At 35.6% G+C, this 16,369-nt stretch overlaps 2 protein-coding genes across 5 annotated transcripts in view; one reads left to right on the forward strand and one right to left on the reverse strand.

Annotated features, from left to right (window-relative positions):
• Positions 1–311: 311 nt before the first annotated feature.
• Positions 312–14,288, reverse strand: LOC126828872 (enolase). Its single transcript, XM_050558949.1, has 13 exons — positions 14,159–14,288; positions 12,599–12,695; positions 11,367–11,521; positions 10,465–10,534; positions 8,887–8,954; positions 8,344–8,485; positions 7,980–8,069; positions 7,122–7,178; positions 5,996–6,141; positions 4,968–5,107; positions 3,968–4,084; positions 3,573–3,681; positions 312–2,641 (listed from the first exon to the last, which is right to left on the reverse strand). Exons 2-13 carry the CDS (start codon positions 12,681–12,683, stop codon positions 2,516–2,518), a joined length of 1,305 nt encoding a protein of 434 aa, XP_050414906.1. The 5' UTR covers positions 12,684–12,695; positions 14,159–14,288; the 3' UTR covers positions 312–2,515.
• Positions 14,289–15,742: 1,454 nt separating this feature from the next.
• The window catches only part of LOC126828855 (arf-GAP with coiled-coil, ANK repeat and PH domain-containing protein 2), a 59,597-nt gene continuing 58,970 nt past the window's right edge, over positions 15,743–16,369 (forward strand). For all 4 annotated transcript variants that reach the window (XR_008788686.1, XM_050558921.2, XM_056102116.1 and 1 more), the window contains exon 1: positions 15,743–15,921. Coding sequence is in view for 3 of the 4 variants with exons in the window: in XM_050558921.2 (XP_050414878.1) it covers positions 15,869–15,921 (53 nt within the window). In the remaining variant the exon portion in view is untranslated. The remainder of the gene's footprint in view (positions 15,922–16,369) is intronic.

The raw sequence follows: 16,369 nt of genomic DNA on the forward strand, positions 1-16,369 counted from the left end.
ATTGAGGTATTAGTTGTTAGGAAGTCCAATTCCACGAGCGACCTATTTTTATATCTATTTTAAGTCAATTGATCTGCCTTCACATAAGCTATCATTTTGATTTATAACAACTGATGTTCCACAAGGATTGGTACTAGGCACCCACTGTTATTATAATAATTCACAACCCATTATTATGGATTCCAAAAAACAAATCGATGTTCTCTACAGGGATTCATATCCTGCTCTTTAACCATTATACTGAGGAATGATACAGCAGCAGCGACAGCATAACATCCCATAGACTGGGTATTCTCATAACAAATACTGAATTTTATTTTATAATTTTAATAGCTAGGTACAAGGAATTGGGTCATAAGTGATAGAAATTGTAAAATTGAAATAAATACACAATTTTCTTCACTGGCTTTCGCTAATTTGGTCAAAATAATCTAGGAAATATTTCAACAAATCATATTAAACTAACCAATAACACCAGTCGTTATACAATACAGTATATCTGAACCAATGAAATTGGTTGTTACATCATAATATAGCACTAGGATGATGCTGGGCATGGATAACTGAATGAGCTCTAACGCTGATCCTATTTCTCAAATATCTAAAATTATAACTTGACTGAGATTAATAACAGACTAAATAAGGTCTGGGCCCTGTTTCACGAAATTTTAACTAAAAATAAAATCCAAATTTTAGTAGATACTTCAATTTTGATTGGCTAAACACTAAAATCAATCTAATATTATCCAATCAAATTACTAAAATTTGGATTTTATCTTAGTTAAAATTTCGTGAAACAGGCCCCTGGAAGTAGCCATGGATGATCTGGTTGAATTCTAAAATAAGTCTGTTCCATTTATTAACTTTTAAGAGTCTGGTACGGCAGCTAGATCATTTTCTTGCACGCTACTGGATCTTGACCGATCTGGAAAATATCTGTCAATGTTTATACCCACAATTCTAACCCTAACCCTTCAGAATAGATTTAGCCACAATCCACCGTTGTAACAGCTTCAATTTGTACACATGTAATTTATAAACCTAACCCGAACCCTAACCCTAGAGAAAGATATTTTCCAGATGATACAATGATCTAGTATTTTCTTCTATTTGGGTCTAATAACCGGAACAGGAAGTGATGGAGTTCTTTCTATTTGTTGTCTAAAAACCGGAACAGGAAAGGATGGAGTTCTTTCTATTTGTGTCTAAAAACCGGAACAGGAAGTGATGTAGTGTAGAACGGATTTGAGGAATGGAATAAGAGTTAGCACCCTTCAGTTATCTCAACAAGGAAAAATATAAACAAAACACAACTTGTAAACAAACATGGCAAAGCTTGGAAACAATAAATTTTAACAACAATTTGTTAAACATATGGCACAAATCAAATATATCTGCAATTTATTTACAAAATTGTTCAAATATAAAAACAAATTTCATCAATAATCATGAATCCATAATTTTTGATTCATAATATCTTGTTTTAACTTCCAAAAGTTAATTAAGTGGAATTTTTGCACTGTATTTACTCAGGAGAATAATTTGGATATAATTTGTAATACACAAAATGAGGCAGGTTTCACCTACATAATCTACAGAATGACGCAAGTTTCACCTACATAATACACAGAGTGAAGCAAGTTCAAACTGAATTTGACCACCTAGTATAAGGAATTCTCTATACCTATAAAGTAAACCTTTAATCTAGAAAGCAGGGATTATACAGCATGGATAAATAATAGCAGACTCCAGGCTAGACAATACAAGGATGAGAAGCCCCAATAACAGGGTATTGGTTTGATAATATACCAAAAGGACAAGGAGCAGACTAGCTAATACCACGAAAAAGCCAACAAGACAAACTTTAATAACATTGTAATTTTACAGATATTAAATATGGACCATGTTATCAGAAACATTAAAGAGTTCAATATACGAAACATTACATCTCTACCCATCAGCAGAGAAATCCTCAGATATCATCAATATTGAGCACACTTTATTTTTACATACAAAAACTAGGTTGTAACAAGATCATTGTTTGTAATAGCCGCTAAATGAACAAGGTTTCTGGTAACATGAGTCAAATAATGTTAGTTTGTAAAGACACATCAATAACATCCAAATAATTTCACCATTAATAGTCAATAGTATTAATATTATCAGGATCTAGTTTAATGCTTAGCTGTTACTTAAGACCAGGCACTGTTTTTTTTTTAAAACTTAATTTCTCCTTGTTTCTTGTTCAGGTCTGTTTGTGAATCAAGACTTAAAACAGAAATCAGAAAACTTGACATAAGCTAAAACCGCAGAGTCAACCAACCAAAATCATTCAAACAAACCAATTTCAAAAATTTCAAGGTTGAATTTAGAGCTCGATATTTATGAGGTTTTGTACCCCATTTCACCTAAGACTAGGAACTAGGAAAAGCTAAAATTAAATCATAATAAAATTATTCACTATAGATGATTAACAGCCAATGATATTCTCTAATACTAAATCAAAGATATTAATTTATGCGAGAGGATTGCGGAATTTTTCTCCAGCGTATACAGCCTCACTTCCAAGTTCTTCTTCTATACGCAACAACTGGTTGTATTTTGCTAATCGTTCAGATCGGCATGGAGCTCCAGTTTTAATCTGAAAATGAAGAAAATCAAATTTTAGACATGGTATCATAGTTTCAAATGTACAAAAAGTCTTCCAAATTTTAAACTTCTTTTTTTTTTTTTTTGAAGATGGTCAATTCAGGGGTTTCCTGTTAAGACAATGACTGAGAGTGTGTTGTTTATTTTCAGGTTGATTGGGAGGTCATTTCGATACGAAACTTTTTTTTATATGAGGAATAGCTAATGATATTTTCTGTTATTCAATTTAGATGATGAGTAGTCAGTGATATTCTCTGTTAATGTTATCTAGGGTTACCTACCCTTGACGTTCATCCTTACGCTAAAATTGTGTAGCCTCTGTATTAGTATTACAGAGAGGTATATTAACTAGAGTATTACAGGGAGATATATTAACTAGAGTATTACAGGGAGATATATTAACTAGGGTATTACAGGGAGATATATTAACTAGAGTTTTACAGGGAGGTATATTAACTAGAGTATTACAGGGAAATATATTTACTAGATTATTACAGGGAGATATATTAACTAGAGTATTACAGGGAGGTATATTAACTAGAGTATTACAGGGAGATATATTAACTAAGGTATTACAGGGAAATATATTTACTAGAGTATTACAGGGAGATATATTAACTAGGGTATTACAGGGAGATATATTAACTAGGGTATTACAGGGAGATATATTAACTAGGGTATTACAAGGAGATATATTAACTAGGGTATTACAGGGAGATATATTAACTAGGGTATTACAGGGAGATATATTAACTAGGGTATTACAGGGAGATATATTAACTAGGGTATTACAGGGAGATATTAACTAGGGTATTACAGGGAGATATATTAACTAGGGTATTACAGGGAGATATATTAACTAGGGTATTACAAGGAGATATATTAACTAGACAAGAGTATTACAGGGAGATATAATAACTAACCTGTCCGGTACATAAACCAACAACAAGATCAGCAATAAACGAGTCTTCTGTTTCTCCACTACGATGTGATACCATCACAGACCAACCTGCTGCCTGCGCCATTTTACATCTATAAATAGTTAAATACAATAAATCACACACAGTTAAAATACAGCCACCGATTTAAGTAAAATAAACTCAACTTGTGGTCCAATTAAAATCAAAAACAACAGATAGTCACTCTTTAAGCTGATTTAACAAAACTAAGGACTGAAAGGTAATCTTTAAATAATATTTAGATGAATGAAAAAAAACTAAGGCTTTAGGTGACTAACACACACATGCACAACTTTACTTCAATAGCTCCTTTTTGCATGGGCATCTTTAGCACTGATAAAGAATTGATAATAACTTACGCTTGAATAGCTTCTGTAACTGTACCAATCTGATTCACCTTCAATAATAAACTATTACAGGCTTTTAGATCAATACCTTTCTGTACACGAGTTGGGTTAGTTACCAATAAATCATCTCTAGAAAATAAAATAGTTTCAAGTTACATTAACACATTACTTGGAGACCTAACTGAAATGAAATTGGGTTTAACGTCCTACTGTTCTGCTCCGAATTGGGCTAATGAAGACAGCTTTTGATTGGCTGTTTTCTCTGGACGAAGCCAGAGGTTGTAACTGAGATTTATGATTCGATTCCTTCGCTTTATTTTAAAGAATTGTAATTCCTGTTGACATCAAATACAATGTTTATCATTGAAACTATTAAACATTGTCACAGCCAACACAGAGAAAGTCGAAAAACAAAATATTAATACATGTTTTGCTTTTCACAACTTGTTTAATTTTCAGTTTTCCCTTCGAAGCTCACAATGCGAACGCATGTTGTGTTGTTTTGAAAATGCTTTGTTTACCGTTGATACTCGATATCGATGCCTGTTACCTACTTCGCCCTTGCACAAATGTACGGCGAAGTGAGGGCGACTTCAACTTCGCCCTATTGCCTTTTAGGGCGAAGTCATCAATGGGTTTGGCGACTATTTCGCCCACGTCGCCCGCTAATTCAAGCCCTGCTTGACAACCAAGCCCACTGTGTTTAATTCTAGGAATCCGGACATAAAGAATCCTGACAAGTTTATCACATGGCATTCTTTGAATCATGACAATCAAGTCTAAAACGTGGCATTATATGAATCATGACAATCAAGTCTATTATTTGTCATTATATGAATCATGACAATCAAGTCTTATCATGTGACATTTATGAATCAAGTCTATCATGTGGCATTATATGAATCGTGACAATCAAGTCTATAATGTGGCATTATATGAATCGTGACAATCCAGTCTATCATGTGGCATTTATGAATGACGTAAATGACCGGAATATATGAAACATACGTACCCCATAATCTGTATATCAACAGAAGCTGTAAGTTTGCTATAACCTTCCCAATCATCCTGATCAAATGGATCCTCAATCGATACGATTGGATAGTCTTTAATAAAACCACGATAAAGATCTGCCAACTGATCAGTCGTCAACTAAAATTATAATTTAAAATATACAATTAAATGAAATGGGGTTAATGTCCTAGTCTGCTCAGATGGGGCTAATGAAGACAAGCATTTTGCCTGGACAGCGGTACTACAGCCTACTCTTATATTAAATTCCAACTGTCAAGGGATCTTTTATGTGCACGCCAACGTTTACCCAGGACTTCCGTCTTTTGTTCAATTAAAAGGATTTTACGTTGTCTTTTGTCATGCCCTGTCCTCCACCACTAAAAAGGGGCAACCACGCAGGAAAATCTTGATGAACTTTCTCAGTCAACACTGGGATCGAACACAGGACTTTCAGGTTAGCAAGGCAACATCTTACTCACTGAGCCACCTTGACTCTAAATATTCAATGAATAGGTTAAGAAATCATCCAGCAGTTCACATATAATTTCTTCTTTAGTGGGATCATGTTAACTGATGGTAAGTACAGCAGTTCACATATAGAAAGAGAAACAGCGTTTAACGTCCACTTGACACAAACTAGGTCATTTCGGGACTAACACATGATTCAAATTTATTTCAATAATTTGCTTGTGCGTTGGGGTTTTTAGCAGTAGGAGGAAACAAGAGGACCCGGAGAAAACCCACGAGGTTGGACAGGCGACCCTACTCCTTGTCACGTACAACCGGGGAATCGAAACCACACCAGTTGACTCAATGACAGACCTTATGATACAGCGCGCAAGTGTTAACATTTGGACATCCATCCAATCCCCCCCACAGTTCACATATAATCTTTCCGTTACTGAGATCATCATGAAATCCTGATGAAAAGTACAGCTTATATAATTTTGAAAATAAAAACCCTAGCCACACCTTACAGATATTTTAATAATGAGTTAATATAGATATAAATTTGTATAAACTTACCCATTGAGATTTATCCGAGTTAGGATTTTTGAAGTCTAAATCGTACATTTTGTCTTTACAAAATTCAGAAGCTGCTGTATCCATGGCAATTTTAATTCGTCCGGTATATCCAGCATTCTCAATGGCTGTTTTTAAAAGTTCCAAACCTGTCATTAAACAAAATAAAATATAAAATCAACCATTGTCACATGTTCCCAATGAACTTCTAGGTCAGAGGCTTGTTTCACGAAATCTTAACTAAGATAAATTCCAAATTTTAGTAATTTGATTGGATAATATTAGATTGATTTTAGTGCTTAGCCAATCCAAATTGAAGTATCTACTAAAATTTGGATTTTATCTTTAGTTAAGATTTCAAGAAACAGGGCCCAGAATTTTATTGACTTCAGTTTATGGTAATGACCAGGATTCCTTCTACTTAAAGTTACAATTTCATATTTTTAAGTTATATTTTTAAAATGTATTAAAATAAAGCTCTAAAATAGATGGTATCCATTGCCAGTTGAGAAATTGGCAGAAATATCATTCTCAAATTCAAATTCAAACGTTTGAAGATAGCTACTCCATGGTGGTGAATAGAAAACAAGGGAGGTAATTGGGAGGTAATTGTGTTATTATTTCCGGTGTAAATGAGTTTTAAGTGTGAGAATGACACCTATGATCGTATAATAGTGAGTTGAAAACCTATTGAGCAAAAGACATAGATATATTACTTTCTATACCAACACTAAGATTTCTCCCCAAGCCACTGTGGCACCCCCCAATCCAAATCGTACTCACAGAGCCACTGTGCCCCCCCCCCCCAATGCAAATCTTACACACTAAGCCTCCGTGGCAACCCAAAAGCCCCATTTTACTCACCGAGTCACCGTGACAACCCCCAAACCCCATTTTACTCACTGAGCCATAATGACACCACTCACCCCCCACCCACACAATCTTACTCAATGAGCCACTGTGCCCCCCCCCCCATTCTTACTCACTGAGCCACTCCCTAACCCCATCTTACTTGCTCAGCCACCGTGGCACCCACCATCTTACTGAGCCACCCCTATCTTGTGATAACGAACAATTCTCACAACTCCTTCTGAATAAAGAAGTAAATCTGTAAAATGCTATCACAAACCTTCTTTATTATCTTGAATGTTTGGTGCAAAACCTCCCTCATCACCCACATTACAAGCTGAAAGAAAAACAATCATTCATTTATAAACCAACTTATTACAAACTGAAACAATCATTCTATAAAACCCCCTCATCACCCACATTACCAGCTGAAACAATCATTCTATAAAACCCCTCATCACCCACATTACCAGCTGAAACAATCATTCTATAAAACCCCTCATCACCCACATTACAAGCTGAAACAATCATTCTATAAACCTCCCACATTACAAGCTGAAACAATCATTCTATAAAACCCCCTTTTCACCAACATTACCAGCTGAAACAATCGTTGTATAAAACCCTTTCATCACCCACATTACCAGCTGAAACAATCATACTATAAAATCAAAAATTATTGACTATACCTTATCTAAAATATCATCCTAACCCATATACTATCATTAACAATGCTTTTGAAATGAAAACAAAAGCTATAGATCTTGCTCTCCAGAATTTAATAAATATTAAATTAGGGGAGCCGAGTTTATTGAGGAAAACATGAAGAGAGAGAGAAATGGGGTTTAATGTCCACTCGACACAAACTAGGTCATTTTGGGACGAACCTATGGTGCAATTTTATTTCAATCATTCGCTTGCACGTAGGGGTCTTTAGCAATGGGAGGAAACCAGAGGAAACGGAGAAAACCCACAAGATTAGACAGGTGACCCTACTCCTTGTCACATACAACCAGGGAACCAAAACCACGGCAGTTGACTCAATGACAGACCTTATGATACAGCACGCACGAGCTAACCATTCGGCCATCCAACCCGCTGAGTAAAACATAAAGAAAATCAATAAAAATTTAATTACCATCTTGTCCGTATTTTTTCTTGATGACAGCTTTAAGATGATGATAAACTTCTGTTCCCATTCTCATCGCTTCAGTGAATGATTTAGCTCCTTAAATTAAATACACAAAACAGTCAATAACGGAACTTGTATACAAAATATCAAAACAGTCAATAACAGAACTTGTATACAAAATATCAAAACAGTCAATAACGGAACTTGTATACAAAATATCAAAACAGTCAATAACGGAACTTGTATACAAAATATCAAAACAGTCAATAACGAACTTGATATCAAAACAGTCAAACTCAATTCAAGGGTGGAAACTTTTTAAAACCAGACTTTTCCCGTACTGGTACCAATAGACGTAAGGTGTACTCACCTAATGGAAGAATCATGAATTCCTGCATAGCGAGTTTATTACCAGCATGACTTCCTCCATTGATGACGTTAAACGATGGTACAGGGAGGATAACTTGTTTATTACCAGCCAGGTCAGCAAGATGGCGGTATAGTGGGACACCCTGCAACGATAGAAACAATATATATGACCAATCACACTGAGACGGAGAGAGAGAAATGAGGTTTAATGTCCACTCAACACAAACTAGGTCATTTCGGGACTAACATATGGTTAAATTTTATTTCAACAATTCACTTGTGCGTAGGGGACTTTAGTAGTGGGAGGAAACCAGAGGACCTGGAGAAAACCCACGAGATTGGACAGGCGACTCTACTCCTTGTCAAGTACAACCGTGGAATCGAAACCACGCCCATTGACTCAATGGCAGACCTTATGATACAGCTTGTACATGCTAACCATTCGGCCATCCAGCCCCCAACACAGGTCACCAATCACAGAGAAAGAAAAATTTTACGTCCCCTCAACACAACTAGATCTAGTAAAATGAGTTATATCCCTTACCTTGTGGTTAGCGGCAGCCTTACAGACGGCTAGTGACACTCCAAGGATAGCGTTAGCTCCAAGGGTTCCTGAAATATACACAAACAAAAATTCATAAAATAAGGAAGTAAACAGCCATTGGTCCAAACACTTTGATTACATGTTTCCTTGACTAAAAAATCATTCAGGACTCTTGATTATAATCATCATTCAGGACTCTTGATTATAATTATCATTCAGGACTCTTGATTATAATCATCATTCAGGGCTGTATTCTCGATTCTAAAATTATTCAGGAAATCCTGTATTCTCAAATGCCAATTAAAATAATCCCTAATTCGGCCTAATTAGTTGTTAAGTTGATGTAATTCCTAATATGTCCGCTAGTTTTCACACTTATCTTAGTCTTCACACCATTTGTAATACCCAGAGGCGTAGCCGTGAAATATATATTGGGGGGGGGGGTCCGCAACCCTAACCCTAACCCTTTTTTAAAACCCCTAAAAAATATAAACAAACACCATGTGGCTATGCTGTCTACACATCTCGTTTGCTGATTGGCCCAGACATCGCCAACATGGCTGACTGAGTGGGCGATAAATATTTGGTTTAGGCGATAATGTTTTTGGGTACCTACATGCGATTCACTCTGATAAGTGGCAGAAAAAAATTAACAAAATATTACTGACAGGATAACTAGAAACAATTTTATGGAACTCGGGTACTTTTCACTTCACACATGTTTCCAGGATGATTCTCTCTGTGTTTTATTTTAGCAATGTAAACCATATTGGGATATGTACAGGTTTTATACAGATAGAATCTTAACTAATCCTAATAATTGTTGTAAATAAATGGGAGTTAGGGCTTACTATGTAAATTTTGGGGGGGTCCAAGTATATTCAGACCCCCAAAAGGTGTGACGCCCATGGTAATACCATCCGATGATGTACATGTATGTACTGATTAAAGATGCATTATGTACTGATTAAAGATGCATTATGTAAAATTTAGATAAAGATCTGGTTGTTCTTGCCATACTGGTTCAAAAATAGATAATACAAAATGAATATATTTAAAATTTCATTTAAAGTACTTTATTCTGAGCGAAGTTATCACTGATTAAAGTTTTGACAATACATGGCATAGATTGTTTATTATCGGAACAACGGTACTGGCTATTCAAGTCTTAGCCTCATTTTGTCATTTTAAAATTAAATCATTTAATGGCAATCGTGTTTTAATCTATTTAAATATCCACCTTCTGATAATCTAGAGACTTGATTTGAATAATTGTCTAAATAGTTTATATAACTTTTGTTGGCAAAATAAACATGCATCTTTAATTAAAGTTGAAATTTTATGAAGCAACTGTTAGTTTCCTGAGATTGCACTGGGATTATGTATTCAAAAATAATATCATAATATTGTTTATATTCTGCACTCCTTGTCTACCCAGTGTTCTCCTGGAATCTGATATCTGGTACTGACCGCTTCTTAGGTCCTAATCATCTCAGGATAGGTCTATTGCACTTTAACAACCCTCTAAATACGAAACAGGAAGTGTTTATCTCCTATATATTATATAGAGTTACCTACCCTTATTATCTGTTCCGTCTAATTGTAACATCAACTGATCAACAGCTGCCTGATCTTTGATATCAGGTTGCTAGAAAAACAAATAAATCCATGTTACTTTTAACAAATTAATTCATTTGCATCAACCAGCATGCCAGATAATTATGTCAAACAACTACCATAGAAATATTTCGGCTTCCTGTCCCCCATGATCAACCTACTCTAGAAATATCACCATCAAGAAGACTATTTTTACAATGTTTCAACAGGAAATCTAATTTTCAGAACAATTTAAACTTTCTTAATGTAATGAAATGAAATGAAATGGAGTTTAACTTCCTACTATTCTGCTCCTGACCTTGGCTAATGAAGACAGAAATGAAAATGAAATGAAATGGAGTTTAACGTCCTACTGTTCGGCTCCTAACCTGGGCTAATGAAGACGGGCATACGCCATACAGTGTGCTATGAGGGAAATTTTGCCCGGACAGCGGCACTACGGCCTACTCTTACATCGAATTTCAACTGCCAAGGGATCTTTTACGTGCACGCCAATGTGTACACAGGACCTCAGTTTTTCGTCCCATCCGAACGACTAGACAGCTTTCCTTGTCAGCCCCTCCGTCCTGCATCACTGACAAGGGAGAACCGCATACGCTATACTATTATATCGAATACCAACTGCCAAGGGATCTTTTACGTGCACACCAATGTGTACACAGGACCTCGTCCCACCCGAACGACTATATGTTGTTCCTTGCCAGACCCTCTGTTCTGTATCACTGACAAAGGGGAACTATTCTCGTTCCAATGCGGGGATCGAACACCCGACCTCCAGGTTAGCGAGCCAACATCTTACCCACTTAACCACCGTGGCTCCCTTAAAGTAATGAGTTTGGTATTTTAGTCTAAAGGATACAAACCTTTTCTAACAATAATGGAGCAATTCGTGAGTTGACATTTTCTACAGCCTTGGAGACACCTTTACCATGATAGGCTTTTGGATCTTTATCACGTAATTCAATCGCTTCATAAATACCAGTTGATGCTCCACTTGGTACAGCGGCACGGAATAAACCTATAAAAATACAATCATTAAATTATTCAACATCTGAATAGGCTGAAATCCTATCAAGAATTATCTATTCAACACCTGAATAGGCTGAAATTTATCTGGAACCACCTATCCAACACCTCAATACACTGAAATCTGTCTGGAATCATCTATTCTATCATTAAACGACCCAAAACATTTAAAAACAGGACTGGACAGAAGGCACCTGTCAAACTCAAAGACATATTATTAAACAAGTTACATTTTATAATATATCTGTTGTGTGATAACTTGTCTTCTATTCGGGTAAGATGCTGGAGGTCGCGTGTTCGATCCCTACATTGGCCGGGAAAGTTCATCGGGATTTTCCAATATGGTTTCCCCTTGTCAGTGATACAGGACAGACATAGAAAGCTGTCTAGTTGTTCGGATGGGACAAAAAAAAAAGAGGTCTCGTACATACATTGGTGTGCACATAAAAGATCCCTTGGCAGTTGGAATTTGATATAAGAGCATGAACCTTATAAGGTCTATGATAAGAGTAGGCCATAGTGCCGCTGCCTGGGCAAAATTTCCCTCATAGCACACTGTATGGCGTATGTCTGTCTTCATTAGCCCAGTATAGGAGTAGGACTTTAAACCCCATTTCATTTCATTTCTAGGTTTAATAAATTTCAAGTCATTCAATCAAAGTGAATTCAGTGTATAGAAGATTAATTTAAATAATTCATGAGAAAATTAAAGAAACTAAAAACAATATATGGATTTGGGAAAAATTTGACAATGCACTTTTTGTTTTTTTATCTTTCAGTTGCTGCGTCCACCCATTGGGTTTGTAAAGAGCTTATATAATTGATCAATCTAACCACACATTATAAAGTAACCTGCTATACAAGTAAAGGCAGGGTTATACATGTACATCCATAGTCCACCATTTATTCAGTTCTTTTCCCCTGTATAAACGCCCTTAATGCATGCCACAGGCTGGCAACAGACCAAACAATTTGACTACAACTAGAAGACCTGATCATTATCAAGTTACGCACTCAAACTAGTAAATATATCTAATAATAGTTTGAATTTCAGTTTTTATATATTTACCATTTTCAGTGGTGAGATCAACTTCTACAGTTGGGTTACCACGGCTGTCAAAAATTTGACGAGCTTTGATCGATTTGATGGGCATCTTGGATGCGAACTGGAAAAAAAAATAAAAAAAATAAACATAACCACATTTAGTGAAATCCTGACATGTCAAGTTGTCAATTTTGAGGCTTCTTCAACAATTTATTTGCAAGTTCTTAAAATAACCATCCCACATTTCACATGACATATGTACATGTATAGCCTACAATGTATGTCTATAGGACATATATCATCATATAGCTTAAAAAAAAATAAAACTGTTTTGCAATAAAATTTAAGTACATGTACAGCTGTACTTGGTAGCCTACATGATGATTAATAAGACGGTGTAAATGTAATCAACTGTAATCTTCACACCAACTAAAAAATCTATACGATAACACATCTAATAACAGACAGCTTTATAAGATAACACGCCTACATGTACATGTGAAAAGACTTGTACGCATGTTGACCAAAAATAACAAATGTCAAACAAGCAAATCTTATCTCAACAATAGAACAGTCCATGAAATTTTTTAAAGTAAAATGTTCAGTTTGATAACACTTGGGTCACATTCATTTATTTAAGGATGGGCAAATTCATTTCAGTTGACATTGCCATAATAGGCAGCCAGTCAATTCTTATTGATTTTGATTGAATTAGGACTTAGCTATTCCTGATTATTAAACATACATTATGCAAGAGCTAAATCTGCCTATTTCAGGTCTTTCTTTAGGCCCGAATTGTTATCTAAATTATTAATTAGACATTAATTAACCTATCCAGGCCATAATCAACTCTAGATGGCAGCGCTAGCCTGCGATCTTTAGTGGATTGTAAGCTGATTTACTGCATAACTTTCCTTCTTGATTAACGATTAAATGGATAATCGAGACTATATGCTGTTTATAGTACTGACTTTAGTAATGATGACCGAGGCTTATGGGAATTTCAGTCGCTTAATTCTCGGTTCATAGAGGATCAATTTGAATGAAATTTTCACCAAATTGCCTTTACGTTATCTAGTTTTTAACTATTAAAGTGAGAACTGCCAACTCGTTACCGAATCTCCCATAATGTATCTATTATTAAATAAACATTCTCATTCTGATGTCAAAACAGCCATGTCAAAACACCCATGTCAAAAAAAAACCCCACCTCTTGAAACTGACCAAAAGTGACACACACAATGTCACTTATAGGCCTATACAACATTATGTTTGTAATTCTTATCCTTTTCAACCACATGCATATAATGTTGAATTGAATGTCAATGTGACAATTATTTTACAAATCGGCGGATATAATTTAATAATCATATCATCATCCGACTAAAAGTAAATCACTAAAAAAAAAAGTATGAAGTTCTCATGATTGATTTCAACATTATGAACGACATGAATGATGAAGGACTGATTTCTTGGATGCCCACATCCAAACTTACAATTGGGACCAGAAAAATTACTTTTATCACACTGTCGATGGATAAAAATGCTATCCAGAAAATGCAGTTCCAGTAAAACTAAACTCACCTGAATTAGTCTGTTAATGATGAGCTTGCAACCGGCAACTTTCCCAGAAGTCAACTAAATATGACCTTGAAATTAACCGTGACCTTGGATTTGTCTTGATCATCCAGTCTCTCGATATATGCAGTCATTGATCGCACGAACTGTCCCGTGTTCATTTGACAGGTATGTTCAAAAGAAATGAAAGCTTAACCCCATTTAATTTTGCATAAACTGTACCAGGGAAGTGGATTAAATACGAATTCGCGAGCATTATAATACATTCCATGGTGGGGTAAATTCGTTAAAAAATATTAATACTGCTAATCCAGTCTTTTAAGGCAGAGACGGATTCAGGAATTTTTACAGAAAGGGAGTCTTTCCAGGGTTCTTTTAAGGAAATTTGACAGTTGACAATGCATGATGCCATCATAGTCTCCGAATTACGTAGGCATACATACACATTGAGCTTTTTATAGAGAGAAATCCAACAACCCGCTTGACGCCAATTTTTATAATGAAGTAAAATTAATAGGATCACATTGTGATTCAATTTCATGGATGCAAAGCATTAATTGTGAAATCACATATTATATCATTATCTAGGGCTTTGAATGCCCATCCCATCCCACCATCTTCTGATGATAAAGGATAAAGCACACGACCGTAACATTTTTCTCATATTTACTTTTTCTTTCTGTAGCTGGGGAGGGGTGGGGTCTCAGCAAACTCTAATTTCTGTACTGTATGTCATAGATATCTAAGTTGTGTGAGAGAGAGAGAAATGGGGTTTAACGTCCACTCGACACAAACTAGGTCATTTCGGGACTAACCTATGGTTTAATTTTATTTACATAATTCGCTTGCGCGTAGGGGTCTTTAGCAGTGGGAGGAAACCGGAGGACCCGGAGAAAACCCACGAGGTTGGACAGGCGACCCTACTCCTTGCCACGTACAACCGGGGATTCGAAACCACGCCAGTCGACTCAATGACAGACTTTATGATACAGCGCGCGCACGCTAACCATTCAGCCATCCAACCCCCCTATCTAAGTTGTATTTAATACAACAGAACGTTGAGTTCAATATTATATCTTGGTAATTTGGAAACCAGTCTAAAAAAATTACCCGTGTCAAAGACGTTTGACTTGGTTTTTAGAATTCAGTAAAGTTCAAGGACGTTTGACTTTGATTTTAGAATTTTTGGTATATCTCGGAGACTCCGGTTCACTTGAAGTTAAATTTTTATGATCCCTGAATCGAAATGAGTTTGACACCTGTCCTGATCTATTAACCTTTCAATGTATTTTAACGCGACGACCTTGACGAAGAACTGGGTCTTATCGCGTTCTCCTGAGCCATGTAGATCTGTGACCTGAGTTGACCTGCTGAGAGTCTAATTGATCAAGACTAGACCTTGACCCTTTCACATTGTTATTTATTTTCACATTTGTGTAAATTTCAACAACTCTGTCAATTCATTAAAATATATATTTTATAGATTAACCATGCACAGCCTGGAAATTACTGATAAATTTTGATGTAAACACTAATAATCAAAAATATAGTTTCGTATTTTGATATAACAACTCCACCTGGCGGTGGATCTGGAAATAAACATGGAAGGCGGTGGTTCATGTGATTGAGAGAATCAATGAAAATATTCTACAGAAAATGATTTAGCTGTTTAAAAACGATAAAGATTAATTATACTGTGTAACCGAATCATCCAAAATGAAATATTCCGTCGATTTTAACGAATGTCTCAAGGATTCGCCGAAATTTAGGTAAATGTGTAAACGGACGAAAGTCGAAATGACGAGACAGCACAGTGGCTGCAGTGACAGGAAGAAAGAAATTGAGTCATACTGTATAATCATAATGTCAATCAAGGATTTGATTTTAATCAGTTCACACTGTTATATCCACTGTGCATTTTGATCCAGTATTTTTATTTAACACATTGTTTTTTACTCATTGGTATTTAATTCAGTCAACAACATTAGGCACGATGTTAAAATAAAAAAAATGCAGGTTGAATTCATGTAAAATTTTGATAAATTAGAAGTTGCAGACCACTGTGACATTTAATTAATTGGCCAATTGCCCGGTCATTTGCTGGGGGTTATTTATTCAGACAGTGAAATGTTGCATTGAGGTGTTGAATACAACACAGATCATTGACATTCAACCAAAAAATTTATACAATTAAATAATAATATATTATAAGCTAAA

Source organism: Patella vulgata, chromosome 7 (genome assembly GCF_932274485.2).
Source record: "Patella vulgata chromosome 7, xgPatVulg1.2, whole genome shotgun sequence".
In the NCBI taxonomy this organism is placed as follows: Eukaryota; Metazoa; Mollusca; class Gastropoda; family Patellidae; genus Patella; species Patella vulgata.